The sequence below is a fragment of the Scyliorhinus canicula genome, chromosome 11 (assembly GCF_902713615.1).
Source record: "Scyliorhinus canicula chromosome 11, sScyCan1.1, whole genome shotgun sequence".
NCBI classification, from domain to species: Eukaryota; Metazoa; Chordata; class Chondrichthyes; order Carcharhiniformes; family Scyliorhinidae; genus Scyliorhinus; species Scyliorhinus canicula.
The window spans coordinates 110,836,094-110,860,866 of record NC_052156.1 but is presented as its reverse complement, the minus strand read 5'-3'; the positions used below and the strand labels follow the sequence as shown (position 1 = coordinate 110,860,866).

General features: G+C 46.2%; 1 protein-coding gene across 2 annotated transcripts; it reads left to right on the top strand.

Moving 5' to 3' along the window:
- Window positions 1-9,777: 9,777 nt before the first annotated feature.
- LOC119973287 (skin calcitonin gene-related peptide) lies at window positions 9,778-21,270 on the top strand. 2 transcript variants are annotated; one of them, XM_038811077.1, is made up of 4 exons: window positions 9,778-10,040; window positions 10,610-10,708; window positions 13,939-14,055; window positions 20,781-21,270. In XM_038811077.1, the coding sequence occupies exons 2-4, from the start codon at window positions 10,623-10,625 to the stop codon at window positions 20,968-20,970; spliced, it is 393 nt and encodes a 130-aa protein (XP_038667005.1). In that variant the 5' UTR covers window positions 9,778-10,040; window positions 10,610-10,622; the 3' UTR covers window positions 20,971-21,270. The 2 variants fall into 2 exon arrangements, with proteins under 2 accessions (XP_038667005.1, XP_038667004.1); XM_038811076.1 differs by having other exon boundaries at window positions 9,783-10,051.
- Window positions 21,271-24,773: the final 3,503 nt, after the last annotated feature.

Genomic DNA, 24,773 nt, shown 5'->3' with positions numbered 1-24,773 from the left:
CGAGGACAATTAGGGAGGGCAATAAATGCTGGCATGTCCAGTGATGCCCACATCCCATGAAGGAATAGAAGAAAAGCTCACCATACCTCATTACAATGCACTCAGTGGGGCTACCTGCCATTAAATGGGATTATTATTTAAATCAAAGCTTGAAGAAAACTGGTAGGAATTTACCATGCAACCGATCTGGCAGGCAAATTGTGTTAGCATCATTGCACCCACTATGAGTGACACAAAATGAGTATGTCGACATATTATATATTTTCTTTTCAACACAAGTAGGTGCAACAAGAATTGTGATGAATATGTAAAGGCTGATATTTTCTGAATGTGGCCTATTGACTCTACTGACTTGTCATCTTGCAGATGTCAGAACATTTTTTGTAACGAAATCACAAGAGAAGTTGACAAAAGAAATGCAAATGCTAAATTTAGAAATATATTTTAATATAACCAATATAACTCTGAAACCCCCTAGTTAGCCACAAAGAGAGGGGGTGGAGAACAGTGAGCGTGAGGATTGGTCTATATTATGCACTATTTGCAGCAGCACACTACTTTGTAATAATTGCTTCAATTAACAAAACCAAAGTGACGATAATAATGTGTTTATATTTTCAGCTCTTTAATATAACAAGAATAATTAATATTACAATCAATCATAAGGCGTGGAATTGTTCTGTCTCACTCCTCTTCAGGTTTCTATATTTAACTGTTTGGGTATTTGCCAGATGACCATTATGTTTAAATTGCAAGAAACATGAAATGCCAATTAACTTTAGTGTTTAATCAAATGTGTGTGATATGCAAGTTATGACGTAGAAGGTAGGCCAGAATTTGAATGTTTGTGAAACTGCATTTATTTTTAAAAATCTATCAAAATTACCAGGTGATATTTCCTCACAGTATAACTTTTCATTTTTATTATGACATCACTCGGGTTCAGCAAAAGAATTTGAAAGGGGCACAAGTGAATGAGGTTGAGTTAAAAATGAAATCATTGACGGCACCATGCTAGAAGCTCATTACAACGGTTCAGATGAGGATCCATGGAGTGCCAAATGACCTAGGCCTCAGCAATTTGCTTGTTCTATCCACAGCACTTGATAGCCCATTGTGTAAAGCTGTCTACCTGTCTGTTTGTCCATCTGTCTGTCTTTCATCCATCCTCAATCTGCAGTTTAGCGCACTGTGAACAATCTTTCTCCATTGATTTCTATTCTCCATTGCCCTTACTGCCCCTCCCATAGAGAGGCCAGTCCAGGTTCTGATATTATCCATCCATTTCATCTTGAGTCTTCCTTTTGCATATTTTCCGGTTGTTTGGCCTTGCATTTTCTCCTCTTCCAAACACTCACCTCCTCTCCTCATCGTGTGCATAAAGATTTCATAGAATTTACAGTGCAGAAGGAGGCATAGAGAATGCTGGGAAACCTCAGAAAGGGAGATAGTTATGGGGAACAAGGAAATGGCAAAGGAGTTAAACAGATATTTTCAATAGTCTTTATGGTGGAAGATACTTCGAACATCCCATTGTGACAAAATGGCCAACAGCCTAAAAAGCTAGGCCAGGCACAGAAAAAGGTTAGGTGGGGTTACAGGATAGGGTGGAGGTGTGAACTTAAGTAGGGTGCTCTTTCCAAGGGTCAGTGCAGACTCGATGAGCCGAATGGCCTCCTACTGCACTATAAATTCTATGATAAAGCTTTTGTAATAAAAATAATATAATAACCTTTATTAGTTTCACAAGTAATCTTTTTTTTTAATTTAGAGTACCCAATTCATTTTTTCCAATTATGGGGCAATTTAGCAAGGCCAATCCACCTACCCTGCGCATCTTTGGGTTGTCGGGGTGAAACCCACGCAAACACGGGGAGAATGTGCAAACTCCACACGGACAGTGTCCCAGAGCCGGGATCGAACCTGGGACCTCGGCGCCGTGAGGCCACAGTGCTAACCCACTGTGCCACCGTGCTGCCCTGTTTCACAAGTAATCTTACAGTAACACTGCAATGAGGTTACTGTGAAAATCCCCTACTCGCCACATTCCGGTGCTTGTTCGGGTACACTGAGGGAGAATTCAGAATGCCCAATTCACCTAACAAGCACGTCTTTCAGAACTTATGGGAGGAAACCGAAGCACCTTGACGCACGATCAATTGAACAAAGACCAGAGTTGGATACAACTGAGGCTTATAGAACATAGAACAGTACAGCATATTAGGGGCTGGTTTAGCTCACCAGGCTAAATCGCTGGCTTTTAAAGCAGACCAAGCAGGCCAGCAGCACGGCTCGATTCCCGTACCAGCCTCCCCGGACAGGCGCCGGAATGTGGCGACTAGGGGCTTTTGACAGTAACTTCATTGAAGCCTACTCGTGACAATAAGCGATTTTCATTTTCAGAACAGGCCCTTCGGCCCTCGATGTTGTGCCGAGCAATGATCACCCTACTCAAACCCACGTATCCACCCTATACCCGTAACCCAACAACCCCCCCCCAACCTTACTTTTTTGGACACTACGGGCAATTTAGCATGGCCAATCCACCTAACCCGCACATCTTTGGACTGTGGGAGGAAACCGGAGCACCCGGAGGAAACCCACGCACACACGGGGAGGACGTGCAGACTCCGCACAGACAGTGACCCAGCCAGGAACTGAACCTGGGACCCTGGAGCTGTGAAGCATTTATGCTAACCACCATGCTACCGTGCTGCCCCTGAGCTTGATTGCTCTAAGATGTGTGGCCTCCCACAGCAGCTGGCAAAATGGCTGCTGCATGGAGGACACACATATTTATACTCCACCTACTGGGCGGAGCCAGCAGGCAGGGACTACCGGCAAACCTGTAGTACAGGTCCTACCATACATCACCGAATAAAGGTGTAACAGTGGTTTACCACATTCACCCCCTGTTAAAATTGAGTCCGGCGGGGGAGTTGGGGGGGGGGGGTGGAGAACTATATACAGCAATTAATTTATATTTACAATATTTGAGAGCAAAAGAAATGTCTTTTGAAGTCCAGTGGACCAGTTAGAGGTTTAACCGGTCCAGGGCCTTAATGTGCCACTGGGAGCGACGTAGTGGTGGCGGCGATGTCGATGCTGGCCTGATGTTCGGTGACTCCGGGAGTGTGCCAAAATCCTCTTCGTCCTGCATGGACAGGGGAAGGACGGATGGTCCTGGTGGGGTTGATGCTGAGAGCGCCAGGGGAGGGGAGGGTAGCGCTAGGCCGGAAGGGTGTGTATGTGTGGAACCTGCTGGTGCCAGGTTCCTGAGGGAGACAGTATCCTGGTGGCCGTTGGGGGTTTGCAAGGAGCAATTGCACCCTCTCCACCAACGGGTCCGCCTTGTGGAGTCGGACATGCCTACGGAGCAGGACGGGTCCTGGAGCTGTGAGCCAAGTCGGGAGCGACACCCCGGATGTGGACTTCCTGGGGAAGGCAAAAAGACGTCCACGGGGTGTGTTATTTGTGGCGGTGCACAGTAGTGACCGGATGGAGTGTAGTGCATCAGGGAGGACATCCTGCCAGCGAGAGGCTGGGAAGTTCCTGGACCATAGGGCCAGTTGGACGGCCCTCCATACCGTCCCGTTCTCCCTCTCTACCTGTCCGCTTCCCCGGGGGTTATAGCTTGTCGTCCTACTGGAGGCGATATCCCTGCTGAGCAGGAACTGACGCAGCTAATTACTCATGAATGAGGATCCCCTGTCACTGTGGATGTAGGCGGGGAAACCGAACAGAGCGAAGATTGTGTTGAGGGCTTTGATGATGGTGCCAGATATCATGTCGGGGCATGGGATGGTGAAGGGGAATCTGGAGTATTCATCGACCACACTGAGAAAATACATATTACTGTGGGTGGAGGGGAGAGGCTCTTTGAAATCTATGCTGAGGCGCTCAAAGGGAGGCCTTCATTAGGCGCACACGGTCCGGCCGGTAGAAGCACGGCTTGCACTCCGCACAGACCTGGCAGTTCCTAGTGATTGTCCGTACTTCCTCGGCAGAGTAGGGCCAGTTGCGGGCCTTGATAAAATGGTAGAACCGTGTGACTCCCGGGTGACAAAGGCTGGAGTTGATCTACTTGTGTGCTGGCACATGTACCTCGGGATAGGGCGTCTGGGGGCTCATTGAGCTTGCCGGGGCGATACAAAATCTCGTAATTATAAGTGGAGAGCTTGATCCTCCACCTCAAGATCTTATCGTTCTTGATCTTGCCCCCGCTGTGTGTCATTAAACATGAAGGCTACCGACCGTTGGTCGAGGAGAGTGAAAATCCTGCCGGCCAGGATGCCGCATAGCTTGAACAATAGCTTGGGCCTCTTATTCGACGGATGGGTGCCGAATTTCTGAGGCATGAAGTGTGCGGGAGAAGAATGCCACGGGTCTGCCTGCCTGATTGAGGGTGGCGGCTCGGGCGACGTCTGATGCGTCGCTCTCTACTTGAAAGGGCAGTGTCGCGTCTACTACGTGCATCCCGGCCTTGGCGATATCGGCTCTGATACGAGCGAAGGCCTGTTGTGCCTCGGCCGTCAGGGGAAAGTGGGTGGACTGTATGAGTAGGCGGGCCTTGTCCGCATAGTTTGGGACCCACTGGGCATAGTATGACAAGAACCCCAGGCAGCGTTTGAGGGCCTTGGGGCAGTGGGGAAGGAGGAGCTCCATGAGAGGGCGCATGCGGTCGGGATTGGGCCCCAGAACTCCGTTCTGGACCACATAGCCCAGGATGGCTAAGCGGGTCGTGCTGAACACACACTTCTCCTTGTTGTAGGTCAGGTTTAGGAGAGTGGCGGTGTGAAGAAATTTGGCATGGTTGGCATCATGGCCCTGCTGGTCATGGCCGCAGATGGTGACCTTGTCTAGGTACGTGAAGGTGGCCCACAAACCGTACCGGTCAACCATTCGGTCCATTTCCCTTTGGAAGACCGAGATCCCGTTAGTGACGCCGAAGGGAACCCTGAGGAAGTGATAGAGGCGACCGTCCGCCTCGAAGGCAGTGTATGGACGGTCTGATTTATGAATGGGGAGATGGTGGTAGGCGGATTTGAGGTCTACCGTTGAGAAGACCCGGTACTGTGCAATCTGATTGACCAGATATGCATGGGAGGAGGTACGCGTCGAGCTGCGTGTACCGATTGATGGTCTGGCTGTAGTCCACAACCATTCTGTGTTTCTCCCCAGTTTTAACTTCTACCACTTGGGCTCTCCAGGGGCTGTTGCTGCCTCGATGATGCCTACCCGAAGCAGCTGCTGGACCTCGGACCTGATGAAGGTCCTGTCCTGGGTGCTGTAACGTCTGCTCCTGGTGGTGACGTGTTTGCAATCCGGGGTTAGGTTCGCGAAGAGGGAAGGTGGATCGACCTTTAGGAACGCGAGGCCGCACACAGTGAGGGGTGGAAGGGGCCCGCCGAATTTGAGGGTAAGGCTCTGGAGTTTGCACTGGAAGTCCAGGCCTAGTAGTAGGGCAGCGCAGAGATTATGAAGGACGTAGAGGCGGAGGCCGCTGAATTCTATGCTCTCACCATGAGTGTGACCATACAGTACCCCGGACTGCCACGGAATGGAATCTGGAGGCTAGGGAGATTCTTTGTTTTGGAGGGGTGTACCGCGAGGGAGCAGCGCCTTACCGTATCCGGGTGGATGAAGCTTTCAATGCTCCCGGAGTCCAGCAGGCAAGAGGTCACGGGCCGTTGATTTTCACGCTGGTCAGTGCGGTGGCCAGGGTGTGCGAACGAGACTGGTCGATTGCCATTGAGGCAAGTCATGGTCGGTTGTCGCTGGCGTCGGATGATGGGGAGCCTGGGATCCCCAGGTCCTGGAACGCTGTCGGTGTGCATGTGCCATGGGGGAGACAAGATGGCAGTGCCTGACGATCTTGAGGAGGACTAAATGGCGGCACCCATGGGCCGCACGTGGTCTGAGGGGAGGAAGATGGCAACGTCCACTGGCCGCGCGTGGTCCAGGGAGGGGAAGATGGCGGCGCCTACTTGCCGTGCGTGGTCCGGGGAGGTGAAGGTGGCGACGCCCATTGTGCACAAGCAAGGGGGGTGGGGGCAATAGTGGCGGCTGCGCGGCGAAGTGCTTCTTTTTACCACAAGCTTTACAAAGGGCAGCGCGGGCCGAGCAACGTTGGCGAGGGTGTTTCTGTTGGCCGCAAAAGTAACATCGGGGGTCCCTGGGGTGCGCTGGCTGGTGAGTGGCGCAGGCGTGTTGGCTGGGTAAGGCCCCCCGCTGGGGCGGCCGTCTGTGGGATCCACGATGCGTAGGAGGGGTGGGCCGCGCGGCTGGGGGTGTAGGCCTGAATGTTGCGCGAGGCGACCGTCATAGAGAGAGCGCTAGCTTCTTTGCCTCAGCTAGATCGAGTGTGGCCCCCTCTGACAGTCTTTGGCGTATGAGGTCCAGCCCAATCCCCGTAACAAACGCGTCCTGCATAAGGAAATGTGAATGTTCAGTGACATAATCATATATTTGTCATAATATACACACAAGTATATGATGGTGCACAGACAGGCATTTATTGACACACAGGATGACAAATGAACACACAGAACACAGCAGCCAATCACCAGACAGGGCACGGCCACTATAAAGCCAGAGGGCACTAGTTTTCCCGCTCCCTCGGGATGCAGCCTCTGAGACAGTCAGAGCTCGTGAGCAGCAACTAGAACAAACACCATGTGGTAGCAAGATAGTCTGGTCAGGTTAGCCTCAGGTCTCCAGTCAACTCAGCATAGTGTCAACCCACAGTTAAAGTATGTATGATAGTTAAGAGTTCAATAAAATAGAGTTGCATTTCTTCAAGTGTTGGAAGCCTGTCTCTCTCACCACTGCAGTAAACGCAGCCCTCGCAGACCCAGCTTACCCAACACATCAGGCCTGACAGTCACAGTCCCGGACGAGTGGGATTAGGGCCCGCCAGAAATCTTCGATGGACTCACCATGGAGTTGAGAGTGAGTGGCGAGTATTGGCTGGCGAAGAGCGTGTTCGTCTTCTGCGCGTAATTTTCTTTGAGAAGCGTCATGGCTTCAGCATAGGTCGGCGCGTCCTAGATCAGTGTAAAAATGTTGGAGCTCAACCTTGAGTACAGGATCTGTATCTTCTGAGCCCCCGAGAAAGCGCTGGCCGCCAAGTTGATATATGCCTCGAAACAAGCCAGCCAGTGATTAAAGTCCTTTTTGGCGTCGCTTGATTGCGGATCCAGCTGCAGGCGATCTGGCTTGATATGGAGGTCCATCTTTTGAGCAGTAAATTGATGCACAATCAATTGAACAAAGACTAGAGTTGGATACAACTGAGGCTTTATTGCTCTAAGATGTGTGGCCTCCCACAGCAGCTGGCGAAATGGCTGCTGCATGGAGGACACACATATTTATACTCCGCCTACTGGGTGGAGCCAGCAGGCAGGGACTACCGGCGAACCTGTAGTACAGGTCCTACCATACATCACCTAATAAAGGTGTAACAGTGGTTTATCACACACCCAGAGGAAACCCATGCATACACAGGGGTAACGTGCAGACTCCACACAGACAGTGACCAAACCGGACATCTGGCGCTGTGAAGCAACAGTGCTAATCACTGTGCTACCATGCCGCCGCCATTTAAGTATGAGCTCTCATTCAGAGGGCAATGTGGCTGCTTGTATTTGTACACAGTGAAGAATCCATTCTGGATGGAACCCATACCTGAATTTTAATTTCACAGTTTGATCTGAAGACATTTTTAGTAACCCCTTTAGTTCTTGTGAAGTTATCAATAACTATACATTTTTTTATGGTATCAGAACATTCCGGTGGCAATGGAATAATTTAGTTTGTGTTATGCAGAATACAGACATACATTGATGCACTATCCTAGAAGGCTAGTCAGTTCATCCATGTTTCAAACAGACTTAAGATTGAGTTATACAGTTACACGCAATGTAGTTTTTCCTGCCTATTACAGAACCCTGGATGTAACTCTCTGCGCCAACTTCGAGATATGGATCCTTTCATTTTAATCAATGGCCGGTGTCAACCTGAAGGGCTTTTGTTCCCTCAGTTTGCAAGTTGGCTTGTGATGCTGAGTTCATCTTCCTCCTGCTGAATAACATATTTGCCATAAATTGATTACGTGTATTCCGGTTACGTGAGCAAGCTGAACTCCAGTCAGATCTCATGCAATGGTTCAGAAACAAGATGCTGTAGATGCTGGGATCTGAAACAACAATGGAAATACTCAGCAAGTCTGTGGCAAGAGAAAGCCGTAATAACCTTTCAGGTCAAAGACTTTCTGGTGAAAGGTTAACTTTGTTTCTGTGCTAGAAATTCTGTTCCAATGCTGGTCGGCGAATTGAACAATTGTGGATATGACGTCTTTAAGACAATTATGGACTGACTCAAAGATTCGATTTCATCCCGCTGCCTCCATTGCATTCAAATTGAGAAAATCTGTAAGATACGAGGAAGCAAGAGGCTTCTCATTGACGTCTAATACAGAACACTGGCATCAGGAAGGGTGCTCATCTTTCATGCAGCTGGAATACATCCAAATCCTCAACAGATGATACAGGGATTAAATAGTTTGCTTTGGACTGAACGAGCCATTCATGCCAGCAAGAGAGGCTGGGACAGTATTGTAAATGGCACTTCAATTCAGAGACCTACTCATCCAAAGCCCTCTATCCCTTTACTGAATTAATTATCTTAATCCCGAGTGCCGAAAACAATGAACCTCTTCATGCTATTTTAGATGTTAACAAAGCTGGCCGCTGAACTACTTCAAGCAGTATTCTGCAATATGTAACCGAACAGAAACACAGAAGTGGCTGCAAAATAATGTTTGTACCGTATGTATTCCCACCATTTGCTCCATCGGGCACATTGCCCTATTTTTCTGGACGGTTTTGTGTTGCTTTCCTTCGCCCTTTCCCAAAGGAGGAAGGAGTCCAGAGGGGAATGAAGAAGCATTGATTGTACTCCATAGTGCCTTGGCGACAGGACAGAGAACAACATAAGATACCTCTCAATCTACTAGGGACAGTCAGGCAATAAAACAATACCGACATTGAGACCGCAACTTACTGCAGGGGATCCCACCTTAGAATAGGAAGGGCTGTGATTGAATCAGTTGTTTGCAGTTACTCCCCCCCTCCCCCCCCCCCCCCCGCCTCTCCTGCCAAGAATTGGTGTGGCTTTGCTGCTTCAGAAGAGTTGACCATGGTGGTAACACTCTATAAGGTTTAATTCTGCACAGTGGTTAGCACTGCTGCCACCCAGCATCACAAACCTGGGTTCGATTACGGCTTTGGCTACTGGCCAAGTGCTGCCAAATGGGATTTGATAGGTAGATAGTTCAGGTGTTTTTCATGTGACAGTGCAGACTTGATGAGCCAAAGGGTCTCTTCTGCACTGTAATTCTGTGACTGTCTGTGTGGAGTTTGTGCATTCTCTCTGTCTCCGGGTGCTCTGGTTTCCTTCCACAGTCCAAAGATGTGCAGGTTAGGTGGACTGCCCATGCTAAATTGCCCAACTGCCCAAAGATGTGTGGGTAAGATGGGGTTACAGGATTGGGCGGGGGAGTGGGCCTAGGTAGGATGGACTTTCAGAGGGTTGGTGCAGACTCGAAGGGCCGAATGGCTTCCTTCTGCACGGTAGGAATTCTATGAATCAGGTGCTGAGTTGCAGTGAATGATAGATTTCACAGATTGCTCTATTTTGGACTGACGTAGTGATATCCCTGTCTGTAGACACTGCTGTTGATGATTTAACGCCTGGCTTGTGACCGGGGCGGGGGCATTGAGCAATTGCCCTGCATTTATGTTTGGGGGGAAATTGATCAAAGTGAGTTTTCCTAACTGGAAATCTCCACGGTAAGGCTGACGTCAAAAAAAAGACATTGAGAGGTGTTGGGCTTTATAAGAAGCAGAATTAACAGCCGGCAATGAGAAACAAAGGGAGAGAGAGGCAACACACAGCCAGCTGCCAGGAAGCAAACTCCAAGCAGCCACAGGACTTTTTGAATTCTGCTGAACCCGGTTATCAGGGAGAAGGACGACGAGGTAACTGCAAAGTAAGTGGAGAGCTTCCCACACAGGAATGTAACACGTTCACATCGAAATTGTTCCCATTTTTCAACATGCTGTCTTCAACTCGAATCCTCACATTGGGCTCTCTCCTCGAGGGGGAAGAATTATTGAAGACTTTAAATCACTTTTCTTTTTAAAAATTAAATAAAATGTTCCCGCGTCACGTATTGCAGGCGTGCCAATGATTAGAAAGTTAAACTCGTATGTTTCCCTTTCGAGGTAGTATTAGGGGATTTGAACGAGAATTGTTTTTGGTGTGTTTTGGACAACAGCAGTTTGAGAAATTGACAGGATTTGAAGCGTCGGTGCAGTTGGAGGGGCTGGTCCCACATGGTCTGCAATCGGGAAATAGACAAAGACAATAAACAAAAACTCTGGCCAAAGTGGCAAACAACATTTTTTTAAAAAAGGTTAACACACCTGGTTGGATTGTTGCAGCAACCTAATGCAACCTAACCCAATTGCAACCGCATGCTTACAGCAGGAAGGAGACTGGATGAACATATCGGCTCAACTTTCCTTTTGTGTGTGTTCGTTTACAGGTACCAGGAAATCATGCACTGTCTGAAACTCACTACCTTCCTCCTTATCGCCTCCGTGTCCCTGAGTTCTTTGGACGAGTCGCAAGCTGCACCGAGCAGGTTTGTCCATGTGCAAAGAACCATTCATTCACTTTCTTTTGTTTTAAAAAAAACTTACCTGCCGTGACTCTTTTCCCAGGTAAATAACTTAAGCGGCGAGTGATCAGGATTAATAATGCGCGATTGATGTCTTCAGCTGGGTAAATGTCTCCCTGTTTTAAAAAATATCTAAACTTACAGCACGGATTGATCATTTTTTAGCTAGCAGGTCGGGCGATCGGTTAGAATGAAACAAAAGATGTAGGAATTCAACGGCGAGAAAGCAACCTGTGCTGGACGAAGCCACTCGGGATGAGAGTTGTGAGACCATCGCTGTCATAATGTTTATATTGTGAAGGTACTAGTGCAACTGAGCTTTTATATTTGTGTTTTAGCTGTGGGTATTTCATACCCCAAAAGGCTTTATGGGGTGTGATATCAGCCCAGTGGTGAGGGTTTCTGTATTATAGAGCATCCAGATTATTAGAGTATCTGTCAGAGAGACAATTGGCGAAATGTTTCCTTTTTTAAAAATCTGCAGTTATAAGGACTGTTTCAATCTTTCCACCTTCCTCCTTATGCCAGCCTGAGTTCATCTCAGAGTCAGAAGGTCATCTTTCCAATTTCTACCCTGCTGCCACTTAACCTTAGGCTGACCCTCCAGTGTAGTGCAATACTGAGGGGAGATGAAATGAAAATGAAAATCACTTATTGTCACGAGTAGGCTTCAATGAAGTTACTGTGAAAAGCCCCTAGTCGCCACATTCTGGCGCCTGTCCAGGGAGGCTGGTACAGGAATCGAACCGTGCTGCTGGCCTGCTTGGTCTGCTTTAAAAGCCAGTGATTTAGCCCAGTGAGCTAAACAGCCCCTCCTGTTAGAGGTGCTGCCCTTTGTTTGCGAGTTTAGAGTTTAAACCCTGTCTGCCCTCCCAGGTGGGTGTAAAATATTCCCAAGATTAATTAAAGGTTGTCCCTCCACAGCCTGACCAACATTTACCAGCATTATTACATCAGGTTATCTGGTCAATTATCTCATTGCTTTTTTTTGGGGGGTGGGGGTGGTTACTATTTATCAGTCTGTAAATTAGCTGGTCCATTTTGAAAGTCTTTGTGTTATCCAGATTTCCAGCAAGCTGAATTCTCTACCGTCTGGATTTCTGAGGGCTCGATTTATCTTTAAAAGTGACCATTTTCTGTGTTCAGATGATGTATTGTTTAAAAATGGTAATAATGCAGTAAATCTTAGATTTTACATTAAAATTATGAAATCACTTTTTGGCTATTTTGATATGACACACCTTGTCCTATGTCCGGAGTAATGTAACTCCTCGGTAACCGGTACCACCCATTTCCCCAACATGCCCGATAACAAAAGTTTTACTGTAATACAAAGAGAAAATGCTGGACGAGCTTATTAGGTCTGGTAGCATCGATGGAGAGTAAACAGAGTTAACATTTTGAGTCCGTATGACTTCTTCAGAGCTGAGGCTTTACTGTGGTTTGTTGGATGTGAAATGCTGAGGTCGTGAATGGTGCTATATAAATGCAAATGCTTTCTTCTATCTTTCCCTGTTACCCAATTTGGTTTCACATTTAATCAGTGAATACCGTGTTGACATATAGTAAATAAGCAAGATGTTACATCCATTAGGTCCGCCACTTAAATGTGTGACCAGGACACATGGGGTATTTGCTCAAATAATGGATTTGGGTAGTCTATTCATATAAAACCCCAAACAAGCTTTATTCGCGTTCTCTGCTCCTGCAATCCTGGCATCTGGAGCATCCCCTGATTTTAATCATTTCACCACTTCACAGCAGTGCTTTCAGCTGTCATTCTGGCTTTCCCCTAAGCTCTGAAATTCTCTGCTTCTCTACCTTTACTCCCTCGTGTAAGATGCACCTTAAAACTTACCTCTCTAAGTAATCTTTTGACGAGCTGTCCCTCCATCTCTGCTGTGGCTCACTGTCAAATTTTGATTGATAACACATTTTGTGAAGGGCCTTGAGACATTGTGCCATGTTGAAGGTGCTATAGAAAATGCAAGTGCTGTTGGGTGGATGTGTTAGATTTAAACATTCATCAAAATAAATCAAACCTAAACAAAGTTCTGGATGTGACTTCAGTTGATGCACATAATAGTGAAAACAGGTGCCAGCAAGGGTCGTAAGTACAGGTCCACTGTAAGAGCTCAAAGCGAGCTGGTTATGTTCCTGTAAATGGAAGTCAGCTCCAGTGTTAGAAGGTAGGTGGGTTAACAGGACAGTGACAACAGTTACCATTGAGCTTGATTGATTATGGCCAGGAAATCTGGGCTGAATGGGGATGGGGGAAATTGGAAGATGTGTTTGTAATCTGCACAGTTGCCTGTTTTGCAGTTGTCTTCAACAAGACAAAATATCTTTAAAGATTTTGGGCTGATGTGCTCATGTATTTGAGAGAGTAAATATTTCAGTGCATTACACTTACATTTTAAGTTCTGTTAAACTTCAGGTAAGAATCTTTATTTAATCCAAAAAGAACGTCTGATCAGAACATTGTGCAATGTTCAACAATCTAGTGACTGAAAAAGTAACATTGGTATGTCACACAAATAAGGACAACTTGTACTTATACAGCGCCTTTAATATAGTAATACACCCCTGGGTGCATCACAGGAGAGCAGTCCGTCAAAGGTTGACACTGAGTCTAAGAAAGATGCATTGGTAAAGTTGTGCAGATGTTCAATTGAGGAGATATGTATTATGACTTATGAGAGGAGGAGAGAGAGGTGGAGAGGAAGCAATGTTTGGATGGGGGTGGGTAGCAGTTCCAGAGTTTAGAGTCTTGACAATTGACGGCAAGACTGCCCAATGATGTGGTGCAGGAAGAAGAGAATTCACAATATGCCACAGGTAGAGGAACACCAGTTCTCAAACGATCGTGGAGCCAAAATAAGTTCTAGAGACAGGGAGAGACAATGTCATGGAAGTTAATTACACATGAAGGTAAGAACTTGAACATTTAGGCCTAGGAGCACAGTGGTGATGGGTAAACTGGACTTGGTGTGACTTACAATATGAGTAGCAATGTTTTGGGTTAACATTTACAGAGGATGGCCAGCCAGGAGAGAACTGGAAAAGTCAAGCCTGGAGGTAACCAAAGCTAGAATACACTGCTCCCCTAGTCACATCCAAAAGGGCATGTTTGCTGGTGTTTTTTCTTATCATGTTTATTGTTCTTTACAAAATCATTTATCTGCCCCCTCTAGAAGCCAAGGTGCTGTGCCCCCTGAATGGAACTCTTGGTTAGCCCCAGCACTGCGGAAGAGGGCCTTAATGAGCTGGCCTGCTGCTTTACCTGTGGAAGAGCTCTTCAAAGCAAAGAGGTACTATTCACCACACATTGCCTGATCCCAGATAGAATAGTCCAAGTGACTGGCTTTACCCCACCACAGAGTATTCTGAACACTTGTTCAGACATGAAAAGAGCTACAGGTGCTGAAATTCTGAGATACCAAACGTAAAATGCAGGCCACCAAATGTCAGAGAAAAGAAAAGACACATCATCACAGTGAAACTATAAAAGATAAGTATATTAGTAAGAAAGACAAGGAAGAGAGGCCAGGGAATGTTAACACTGCGCAGTGTACAGTTCCAGTCTCCTTATTGCAGAAGGGTAAAAGAGGCACCAACGTTCAAAAAAATGTTTTTAATGATGCCAGAGCTGAAAGTTTAGAATTACCAAGAAAGGGTGAACAGCCTGGTGCTATTTTTGTTTTTCAGAAGAAGGGAGGCTGAGGGGTGACCTGATAGAGGGCTTTAAAATTATAAAGGAGTTCAATAGGGTTGATACAGGGAAAATGTTTCCAGTAATCCGAGAGACCAAAACTAGGGATCGTAAATGTAGGATCTTCACTGATGAATGCAGTGAGGAATTCGGGAGCAATGAGTGTTACATAGAGTGGGTAGGAAATTAAGCTCACTGCTACAGGGAGTAGTTGAGATGAATAGTATAGATATTTTTAAGGAGAAGCTGGATAGATTGATATATGAGGGAGAAAGGAATAGAAGGGTATGTTAGTACTGTCGCATAAAGTAGTGCAGGAGGAGGCTCAAGTGGAGCATATAAACACCAATTAAGTCAGCTGGGTCGAATAGATTGTTTCTGGTTTTTAATTATTTGAATTCTATGCATAAAAAGATTCTTGATATTTAAAGACAAAACAGTAGAAGACAAGGAAGTCACCATCAAAGCTTTTTTTGTGTGTTGATCAATCTCATAGAACATAGAACATACAGTGCAGAAGGAGGCCATTCGGCCCATACAGTCTGCACCGACCCACTTAAGCCCTCACTTCCACCCTATCTCTGTAACCTAATAACCCCTCCTAACTTTTTTGGTCACTAAGGGCAATTTATCATGGCCAATCCACCTAATTTGCATGTCTATGGACTGTGGGAGGAAACCGGAGCACCCGGAGGAAATCCACACAGACACGGGGAGAATGTTCAGACTCCGCACAGACAGTGAACCAGCGGGGAATCGAACCTGGGATCCTGGCGCTGTGAAGTCACAGTGCTATCCACTTGTGCTACCGTGCTGCCCTATCTTCAGTTCTACATCCAATTTGAATCATAGAGAGGCCAGCGAGCTGACCGCTTGTATCACGGGCGCGATTCTCCGCAACCACGATGGGTGGGAGAATAGCGAGTGGTCCACTCCCACAACTCCCGCTATTCTCCTACACCCCCCCTCCCCCAAATGGTGTGTCCAGTTTTGCGACATGCCGCTCGGAGAAATGCGGGCCGCCGTTTTTCACGGCGGCCCGTGATTCTCCGACCCGGATGAGCCGAGCGGCCTGCCGTTCCCGACCTGTTCACGACGGCGACAACAACACCTGGTCGCTGCCGCCGTGAACATGGCGCGCCAGGTAAGTGTGGGGCCTGTGGGGGGCGGATCGGGGATCGAGCACCACGACCGTGCTCAGGAGTGGACGGGCCCATGATCGGTGCCCACCGATCGTCGGGCCGGCGTCTCAAGGGGACGCACTCTTTTCCCTCCGCCGCCCGACAAGATCAAGCCACCATGTCTTCCAGGGTGGCTGAGGGGAAAGACAGCAACTGCGCATGTGCGGGTTTGAGCTGTCCAACCCGTGCATGCGCGGCTGACGTCATTTGGCGCCGCCGCAGTGTCATTCTTGGCGCGCCAGGCCTTGAAGCCAGGGACAAGGCCCGGCGGCCGAGTTTCCCGGTACAGCCCTCCTATCCCCCGGGAGAGGGGAGAATAGGGGGCCGGGAGAGGCTTCCGACGCCGTTGTGAACCTCTCCGGGTTTCACGACGACGTCGGGCCTTGCGGAGAATTCCGCCCAGCATGTCTGACAATTTGAGAGATAATTCGGGTTTTCATTCTTGAAAGCAGAACAGAAAGATTTACACTTCCTTCCTGGAGAGCAACTTCTCCTGATCATGTCAGCATTCTATTCTTCTGATTTTTTAATCATCTAATATTAATACAGCTTAGTTTTCAAAGACTGCAGTTAAAATTTCCAACCTTGTTCTCAAAAAATGTAATATTAAAACAGCAGTTACACAAAAGGATAATACTGTGGATATTGGAAATCTGAAATTAATGCAAAAAACACTGGAAATACTTAACAGGTCAACCAGCACCCTTGGAGAAAGAAACAAGTTAACTTTTCAAGTCACTGATCTTTCGTCAGAGCTTTGGGTCAATTGTGAACTTTCAACGCTCATCCATGGTCAGAAATGCAAACAAAGGAAAGTTAAACTTCAGGGTAAAGGAAATAAATGCTGATGACTAACAGAATATTAATAGAAAATTATAATATTGATTCAGTCATTTGTACATGTATTAACACTGAATGAATGGAGCAGCAGATTTGTGTTTGTAACATGGCTGCTGCCTTTTAATAAAACAGGGCAACAGATGACTGAAACAAATTAAGGGACAACCAGAGGATAATGTTTGTTGAAAAATTATACTTCATTCGTAAAATATCTGAAAGAACATTACAAACATTTCAAAATGGCCATCACAGAAAGTACAAGAATATTCAGGTGTCTACATACATCATGTTCCACTCTGAAGTGCTTCAATACAGTCAAAGAAACATTACACACATTTCAAAATGGTCTTTCAAATGGTGCATTGGTATTGAAGTTATCTAAATAGTTGCACTTATGTTGCACTCTGAAGTGCTTCAATACAATTGTGATACATTTACTTTTCACTGTATACGTTCAATGTGAGTCATTAATTGTGAGATACTCATTTTATTGAATGGTGGTTGTGGGTTATGATTCACTCAGCTGTTCCGAGTTGCTATGGTAAGAGACACATTTACATATATGTTGTAAGTCTGGAGCTATGAAGTGTTGGGTAGAGCCTCCAATGTTCTTTCCATCACATGACTGACCAGTAATCTCTCCCGCTCTTACCACCTGCCATTGGTGGATGTTGGAAGGAATTGCAGGTTAATACTCAACCTACGCCACCTTTGACAAAGAGTCACCCAAACTCCGAAACATAAGCTCCCATCTCTGTCCATGCCTGCTGAGATTGTCCAGTATTTTCTGTTTTTGTTTCAGATTCCAGCATCCGCTGCAATTTGCTTTTAATGCTCAACCTATTTGGCTGTGCTATGAATGCACCTTTCTTGACCATCAAGTCCTGAACCTGGACTTGAACTGAAGCATCTGGCTCATGGACAGGACGCTGCCCACTGTACCACATGTGTGAATGATGGGTCATTCCAAACTCACACTCTAACCTCAGGTTTTAGGCTGTTTCAATTTATACTATTGAGAAACATGATTTACTTATCTGCTTGTCACTGTTTATGATTGGTGACTCTCAGCCCCATTTTCAAGGTGCCATTTAAGGGAGGCAGGGTGAACAAGAATGGAAGAAATTGATAGTGTTCTGACATAATAAAAGGGATAATAAGGTAACTGATGACTCTCAAGCTGCTTTATTGCAATTAAGTTGCAAAAGTGTTTCTGTCTCAAGATCATCTTTAATGATACAAAATCAGAGAAGTGAAAACATTTGTGAAGTGGTTGATATTTTTTATAAAGTCCTTTGTAATCTGACAGTGGGCGAAATTCTCCATTTGGGAGACTAAGGGCATGATATACTGGCTGTTCCCGCCAGCGGGATATTCCGGTCCCTTGCCAGCACATGGATTTCCCATTGACAACAGGAGAGAGCAGGTCATTACAGCCTGCACGAGGCCGCCCCTATCGCCGTAAACATGAGGCGGGTTGGTTGGTAAATCCCATCTTAAGTGTTGACGCCAGTACTGAATTGCATGCGTTTTGCGTTCCCATTGGGAGCGCTATTTCTGCAGCAATTCGGGATCGGCTAAAGGGCTAGCACTCTGCTACGCATATTCAAAGCAATTCCCGGCCCGACAGGCATTCTAATCGCCAGGGCCGAAGTTAGCACCAAAGAGCCTGGCTGCTGGAGCTGTTTTAAGAGCTTCTCTTACCACACACTCACTGCAGCCATCAAGATAGTTCAGAGAAGACCTGCCCCCTGAGGTCGGGGGTCCGAGGTGGACCCCAGCTCCAACCCAGTCAGGAGTAGAGGGACACCCTATTCTCTAGCGTGGGGCGCAGACTCAACCCTGCCCTTCCGAACACTGCCTGGGAGTTGGTGGCAGAGATAATCAATGTTGCCAGTCTCACGAGGAGGAGACAGCTGGAGATCAGAGTAGTAGGGGTCACTCGTGAGGCCTCTGCCCAGAGAGGATTCCGTGGTCTGCGGTGCAGGAATCCTCTGTTTGGGGTGAGCTCTGCTGATCCCCTGTTTCCTCTTCAGCAGAGTGCCAACACTGGTGGGCCCCTGATTGAATTTGGCTTTTGATGATACATAGAACATAGAACATAGAACAGTACAGCACAGAACAGGCCCTTCGGCCCTCGATGTTGTGCCGAGCCATGATCACCCTACTCAAACCCACGTATCCACCCTATACCCGTAACCCAATAACCCCCCCCCCCCCTAACCTTACTTTATTAGGACACTACGGGAAATTTAGCATGGCCAATCCACCTAACCTATACAGCTGGGTATGGTGGTGTCCAGCGGGGCAGATTGGGTGGGCTCCCAGATGACCAGAGCCCTTCTGAGCATTTAAAGGACACTGGCAGCGGTCAGCAGTGTGGGCAGCCAGGAGCCTGGAAGCAGCACCAAAGGGGCGCATTTAACAGACAGACTGCAGCAATGGCGGTCTGAGGCAGGCCACCCCGATCCCAAGGGGGTCACCCCAAGTCTGCAAACTTGGTACCAAGTCCACCCTACTGCCCCGGTCTGGGCAGCTATCCCCCAGCAAGCCAAACAGTTTTCAAGGGTTTTTCAGTGCTTATTTAGCCTCCCGCGCCCCATCCACAGCAATGGTATGCAGTGCCCATTTATAGATACATGTAGTAATTCACACCTGCGAGACGTCTGCCTGAGGGGAGTGGAGCATCGCGGAAGGGCGGAGGCTACTATGTCCAACTCGCTAATCACAACCAGCCAATGCTGGTTTTGCATGCCTCTACCAGCATGGGCCGCAAATCTCGTTATCAACACCAGCGATGGAGCATGGCGCCCAAATTGGCGGCGGGTGCAGACCTCAGTTTTGGTCGGACATCCGATTCTCTGCCTGATTGCAGTTTGTGTTTACACCATTGCAAGGTGGAGAATTGTGCCCAGTGTTTCATTCAGTCCATGAAGCAGAAAAGTTAGGTTCATAACCAACAAAATGAAAAGAGTGCTGAACTATAAAAACAAACACCTAAAATCATTCACTGATGAAGGAGCAGTGCTCCGAAAGCTAGTGATTTGAAACAAACCTGTTGGACTGTAACCTGGTGCTGTAAGACTTCTTACTATAAAAACAAAACCAGCAGAGGGCTATTTAGAGGAAGGCATACCATAATGTATGATGCTCGATCTCAAGACACCAGGAAAGACCATTGGAGTCAATGGAGCCACAAGATTGACTCCTCTGAAGGGATTTTCCAGCCCGACATTGTCGCCAGCGGAACAGGAAAATTTGGACTTCTAACAGCTCTCCAGATATTTCCATCGCACCATCGGCATTGCCCATCGGTACTGGTCAGGCCAGAACATCCCACCCTTCACTTCAGAAGTCTGACTTATGCATTAAGATTTCTCACCGAGAAAGCAAATATCCAGTTGGTAATTCGATTGTGCTAGATACAAAGAGTGATGAATACTCCCAGGATAGATCTTTCAAATAGTTGAAATAAGATGTGTTGAAAGGCCTTCTAATACACAATTATATTGTAATTTGATGTTAACAGAAAGATAAGGCTGGCTGTTGTACAAGTAATGATTGAATGTAGGTCTTGAATGGTTGGCTTTAAATTGGATCTTCTTAGTTGGCTAATTATCCTGAGGGCCCAGAACTGTGCTCACCTTGTTGGAAAATAAACATCCATGTCACGACGCTGCTAGTGACTAGAGCCTGTTTGTCGCTTTTGGGTGCAATCTGCAGGTGCATTTTTGGATATAGTGGCCTCGTTTCATCTTGTGGCAGGGGTCTTTTAGTCATTTTGGGGCCATACTTGTATTATCCTGAATCTGGGTTCACAATTCATGGGGCTTGTGCAGTTCCATCCAACTTAGATTCTTATTCTCTCGGCTGATAGGAAACGGCAGATGTGCGAATGGAAGAAATAGTGATTTTTGAAATACTAGTTTTTATTGCATAATAGACATTAGAAATCTAGGATTCTTTCTCTAAAAGACTATGGAGCCTGGAACAATTGTAGGTTTCAATTACGATTTGTTGATATTTTTGTTAGGTAAGAGTATTACGGTATTAAGGCAAAGAGCAGCAAAGACAGGTAAATGGCACTGAGGTACAGATAGCCCTTGATTTAATTGACTGTCAGAACAGGTTTGAGGACACAGGCCTATTCCTAAAGTTCCCATTATGCATTCGAATCAGAGTTACAATGACATTTTTCTCACTGGACCTCTGGAATAAGCTAGAGCTTTTAACTTGCTCCCCGGTACCACAAAGAGCTGCCAACCTAACAGAGCCTATTGTTCACTCTTCTTTACTCTTGCAGCATTCATGTGAAAAAGAGGATGTGCAATACTGCCACCTGTGTGACGCAACGTCTGGCAGACTTTCTGAGTCGTTCCAACAATAACCTGGGTGCCTTCTACATACCAACAAACGTGGGATCGAACACTTATGGCAAGAGAGACACCGTGGGGATGTACAGCAGAGAACTCTTCAGTTACCTCCAACGCTAGAACACAAGAGCATTCCAGGGCCATTTTCTTAAAAGTTAGCAGATTCTTTCTGTAGCTCCAACATCAGTAGAGGATGTTAATGCAGTTTTAGAAGTTTCAAGCAGTGGTGTCCTGCTTCACTGTCCCTGGCTCGTTGTGCTTTGGAACGACAGTATGGATATGATCAGGTTCATTGTTCGATGTATGAAGTTCCCTGCATGTTTTTAATTTAAAGAAACCTGCTGGTACTACATGAATTAATTGTAATAACTAAGTTATTTTGAATCTATTAAAGACAAATATTGAGAATTTTTTTTAAAAGCTGGACTATATTTGAATTTCTATGTCCATACCATTGTGAGAGGAGCATAAAATGTATGTTTCTGGTCAGTAAGGTGTATGAAATGTGGAGAAACTAATTGTGACGCTCAGAAATTTCCAAACAAAACTACTCTGAAATGCGTGCCATGCTGTCCATTCGTCTGGTTTGACATACTCTCTTCCCACCTTGAAGGATACACCCCACCTATATAAACACAAAGAGAACTTTGAGGCTTATTGACACACTAATGTAAACAGTAATAGTCCCGGAGTGTAACCAATTAAAGTCAGCACTCTGTAAGGGCAACCTTCATGCTGTTTGCCTAATTAGGATCACTCTAGCCCTTAAGATGCTGGTTTTCAAGGTGTCTGAAGTCAGTTGAGAAGTATCTCAGCTCCTGTGACCGTCCATCCTTTCAGATCCCATTGGTGAGTCAAACCCAATGGTCATTTATCAATCTGATAGAGTTAGATGAACAGGAATGGGATGATCTTTGACTGGAGCAGGCAGACTGACATGGATTAATAGGTTATCAGGCAAGAAGGGATCTGAGCACTCACAAAGTTGACAGAACAGTAAGAAGTCTTACAAAACCAGGTTAAAGTCCAACATGTTTGTTTCAAACACTAGCTTTCAGAGCGCTGCTCCTTCCTCAGGTGAACTTGACATTCACCTGATGAAGGAGCACTGCTCCGAAAGCTAGTGTTTGAAACAAACATGTTGGACTTTAACCTGGTTTTGTAAGGCTTCTTACTGTGCTCACCCCAGTCCAACACCGGCATCTCCACATCATAAGTTGACAGCAGGAAGCAAGAATTCTCATGGAGCAGCAACAGGAGGTACAGCTCATCGGAATGTTCTCATGACTCCAGCATGGACCCAGTTCCCATATTCATGGTACCAGTGTTGGAGATTGCGGCCCATTTGGCTAGACAGCTGGTGCGTGATGCAGAGCAAAACCAGCATCATGGGTTCAATTCCTGTACTGGCTAAGGTTATTCATGAATGCCCACCTTCTATACCTTGCCCTTTGCCTGAGGTTAAATCATCACCTGTCCACTCTCCTCCTCAAAGGGGAAAGCAGCCTATGGTCACCTGGGACTATGGCAGCTTTATCTTACCTGTTGGAGATTGATTCTGCAACACATGGAGGATGGATACTTTTGACAGGGGCATACATGTTCACATAGTTAGTCTCAATTAGCACCTCCAGACGCTGTGGTCCCAATACCTAACATATTCTTCAGTTATTTGGGAGGAGTCTGCCTCCAGAATGATGGAGCTGAGTAGGACAGCTCAAGACATGCCATTTTCACGTTATATTTGTCCAAGCCTATTGTCACACACCAAGCTTACTTACTCATCACCAACGTATTGCAAATCTTCATGCAAAGGAAGTCGGCAAGTGACATGGTGGCACAGTGCTTAGAAGCGTCTGGAACCCAGGGTCGATTCTGACCTTGGGTGACTGTGTGGAGTTTGCATTTTCTCCCCTTCCCTGCCTGAGTTTCTCAGGCTTCCTTGCACAGTCCAAAGATGTGCAGGTTCGGCGAATTGGCCATGCTAAATTGCCCCCTACTATTCAAACAGGTGGGGTTATAGGGAAAGAGCTGCGATATGGTGCTCTTTCAGCCTTCTTTCCCTGTGACTATTTCCTTTTTCCACAATGCCATGCCTGAGCTTGGACCTGGATCTCAAGGCCTCAAATAAAGCTTTAAATTCGGGGCCTCACGGTAGCATGGTGGTTAGCATCAATGCTTCACAGCTCCAGGGTCCCAGGGTCGATTCCCGGCTGGGTCACTGTCTGTGTGGAGTCTGCACGTCCTCCCCGTGTGTGCGTGGGTTTCCTCCGGGTGCTCCGGTTTCCTCCCACAGTCCAAAGATGTGCAGGTTAGGTGGATTGGCCATGCTAAATTGCCCGTAGTGTAAGGTTAATGGGGGTATTGTTGGGATACGGGTTACGTGGGTTTAAGTAGGGTGATCATTGCTCGGCACAACATCGAGGGCTGAAGGGCCTGTTCTGTGCTGTACTGTTCTATGTTCTATGTTCTATGTAAATGTCTTGCCTAAGAACTCAAAATCAAGAAGGAGAACAGTTTAGAGAACTTCTCAGAAGTTTAAACTCCTTTGATAACTAAAATTGCCATCACTGAAGGCAAAAATGCCTTTTCTCTTTCCCAATGATGCCTTTAACTAAAAATGGCATCCTCAGAGTCCTCTGATATTGATATGAATGAACAGTCACAGCAGACACCCTTATATCATCTAAACATTATCTCCAAGATGCCCTCTGGACCTATGTAAATATTCCAGGCCACCTCATGCCTTATCCTTATACTTAGGTTATTGTTCAAGATGACAAATGGAAGACAGTCGATTCCAAAACAAATTAACTAGCAACAGAAAATCATCTTTACATGAGGCATGTTTTTTTCAGAAATTCCTCATGCAGACGCATGAAAATCATTATTTAAAATGCAATCCAACATGTGAAAGCATTGAATAGAATGGCTGGCAGTGGGTAATCTTACCTTTTCTGATACTATTCTACATCTGTACCTCAAAGAGAAAATTCAGCCATGTACTTCCAGGCTCTTCATGAGGACGGCTTAAGGAACCAGGTTGAAAACCTTGCGAGTGTCGATAAAAATAATGTTACATTTGCATCCCCTGAGCTCCATGATGCTCCACAATCTTGTTTTGTGCCATAACAATACCAACAACAAGAACGTGCATATAATTATGTCTTTAATGTAGAAAACATTCCAAGACACTTTGCAAGAGCATTAGTAAATAAAATTTGGGGATGGTGAAAATTGGATGGATGGTTGTACCTGAACCGTAATGGGACCAGTGTCTTTTCAAGAAGGTCTGCTAGTGCTGTTAGGGATGGTTTGAACTAACTTGGTAGGGGGGTGGGATCCTGAGAGAATGTTCAGCGGGAGGAGATGCACAGCCAAAATCAGAAGAGGCAGCAAATGAGTCAGGAAGGCATAGACGTTATAGGCCAGTTAAGTCACAAGGGAGTTTGGCGAGGTTGGATGGTATTTATTTTAATGCAAGGAGTCTGACGAACAAGACAGATGAGTTGAGGGCAGAAACTTATAAAAAGGGGCATTGTTATGACATCCTGGGCTAGTGTGCAGTGAATTCCAGCCCCACTTGGCCCAGAGTAATAATTAGAATTAACTATTAATTCTTCGAGAATCTTTGTCTGCCCAATAACTAGAGTCAATAGGTTTGTAAATTTAAACACAAATAATTTTTATTAATAACAATAACTATAATTGAATAGACAGCAAATACAACTGGTTAACTATTATGTAATTCTCACCCACCCCTCTTTAACTCACCCCACCCTCCACACACAGAAGACAATCAAACACAGAGGGGAAAGAGGAGTGGAAAGAAAAATAAAACTAAGAGTAAAAGAATAGAAGCATTTGTTTGAGATAGACATCTTCCAGTTTTATTATTTTGTGTATATCCTTCAGCTGGGGGA

Excerpts from the sequence above, each read along its gene's own strand:
- LOC119973287 (XM_038811077.1), top strand. The coding sequence starts at position 10,623 with ATGCACTGTCTGAAACTCACTACCTTCCTCCTTATCGCCTCCGTGTCC. Across the intron at positions 10,709-13,938 it reads TCGCAAGCTGCACCGAGCAG|AAGCCAAGGTGCTGTGCCCC; the intron begins GTTTGTCCATGT and ends TGCCCCCTCTAG. Across the intron at positions 14,056-20,780 it reads GAGCTCTTCAAAGCAAAGAG|CATTCATGTGAAAAAGAGGA; the intron begins GTACTATTCACC and ends TTACTCTTGCAG.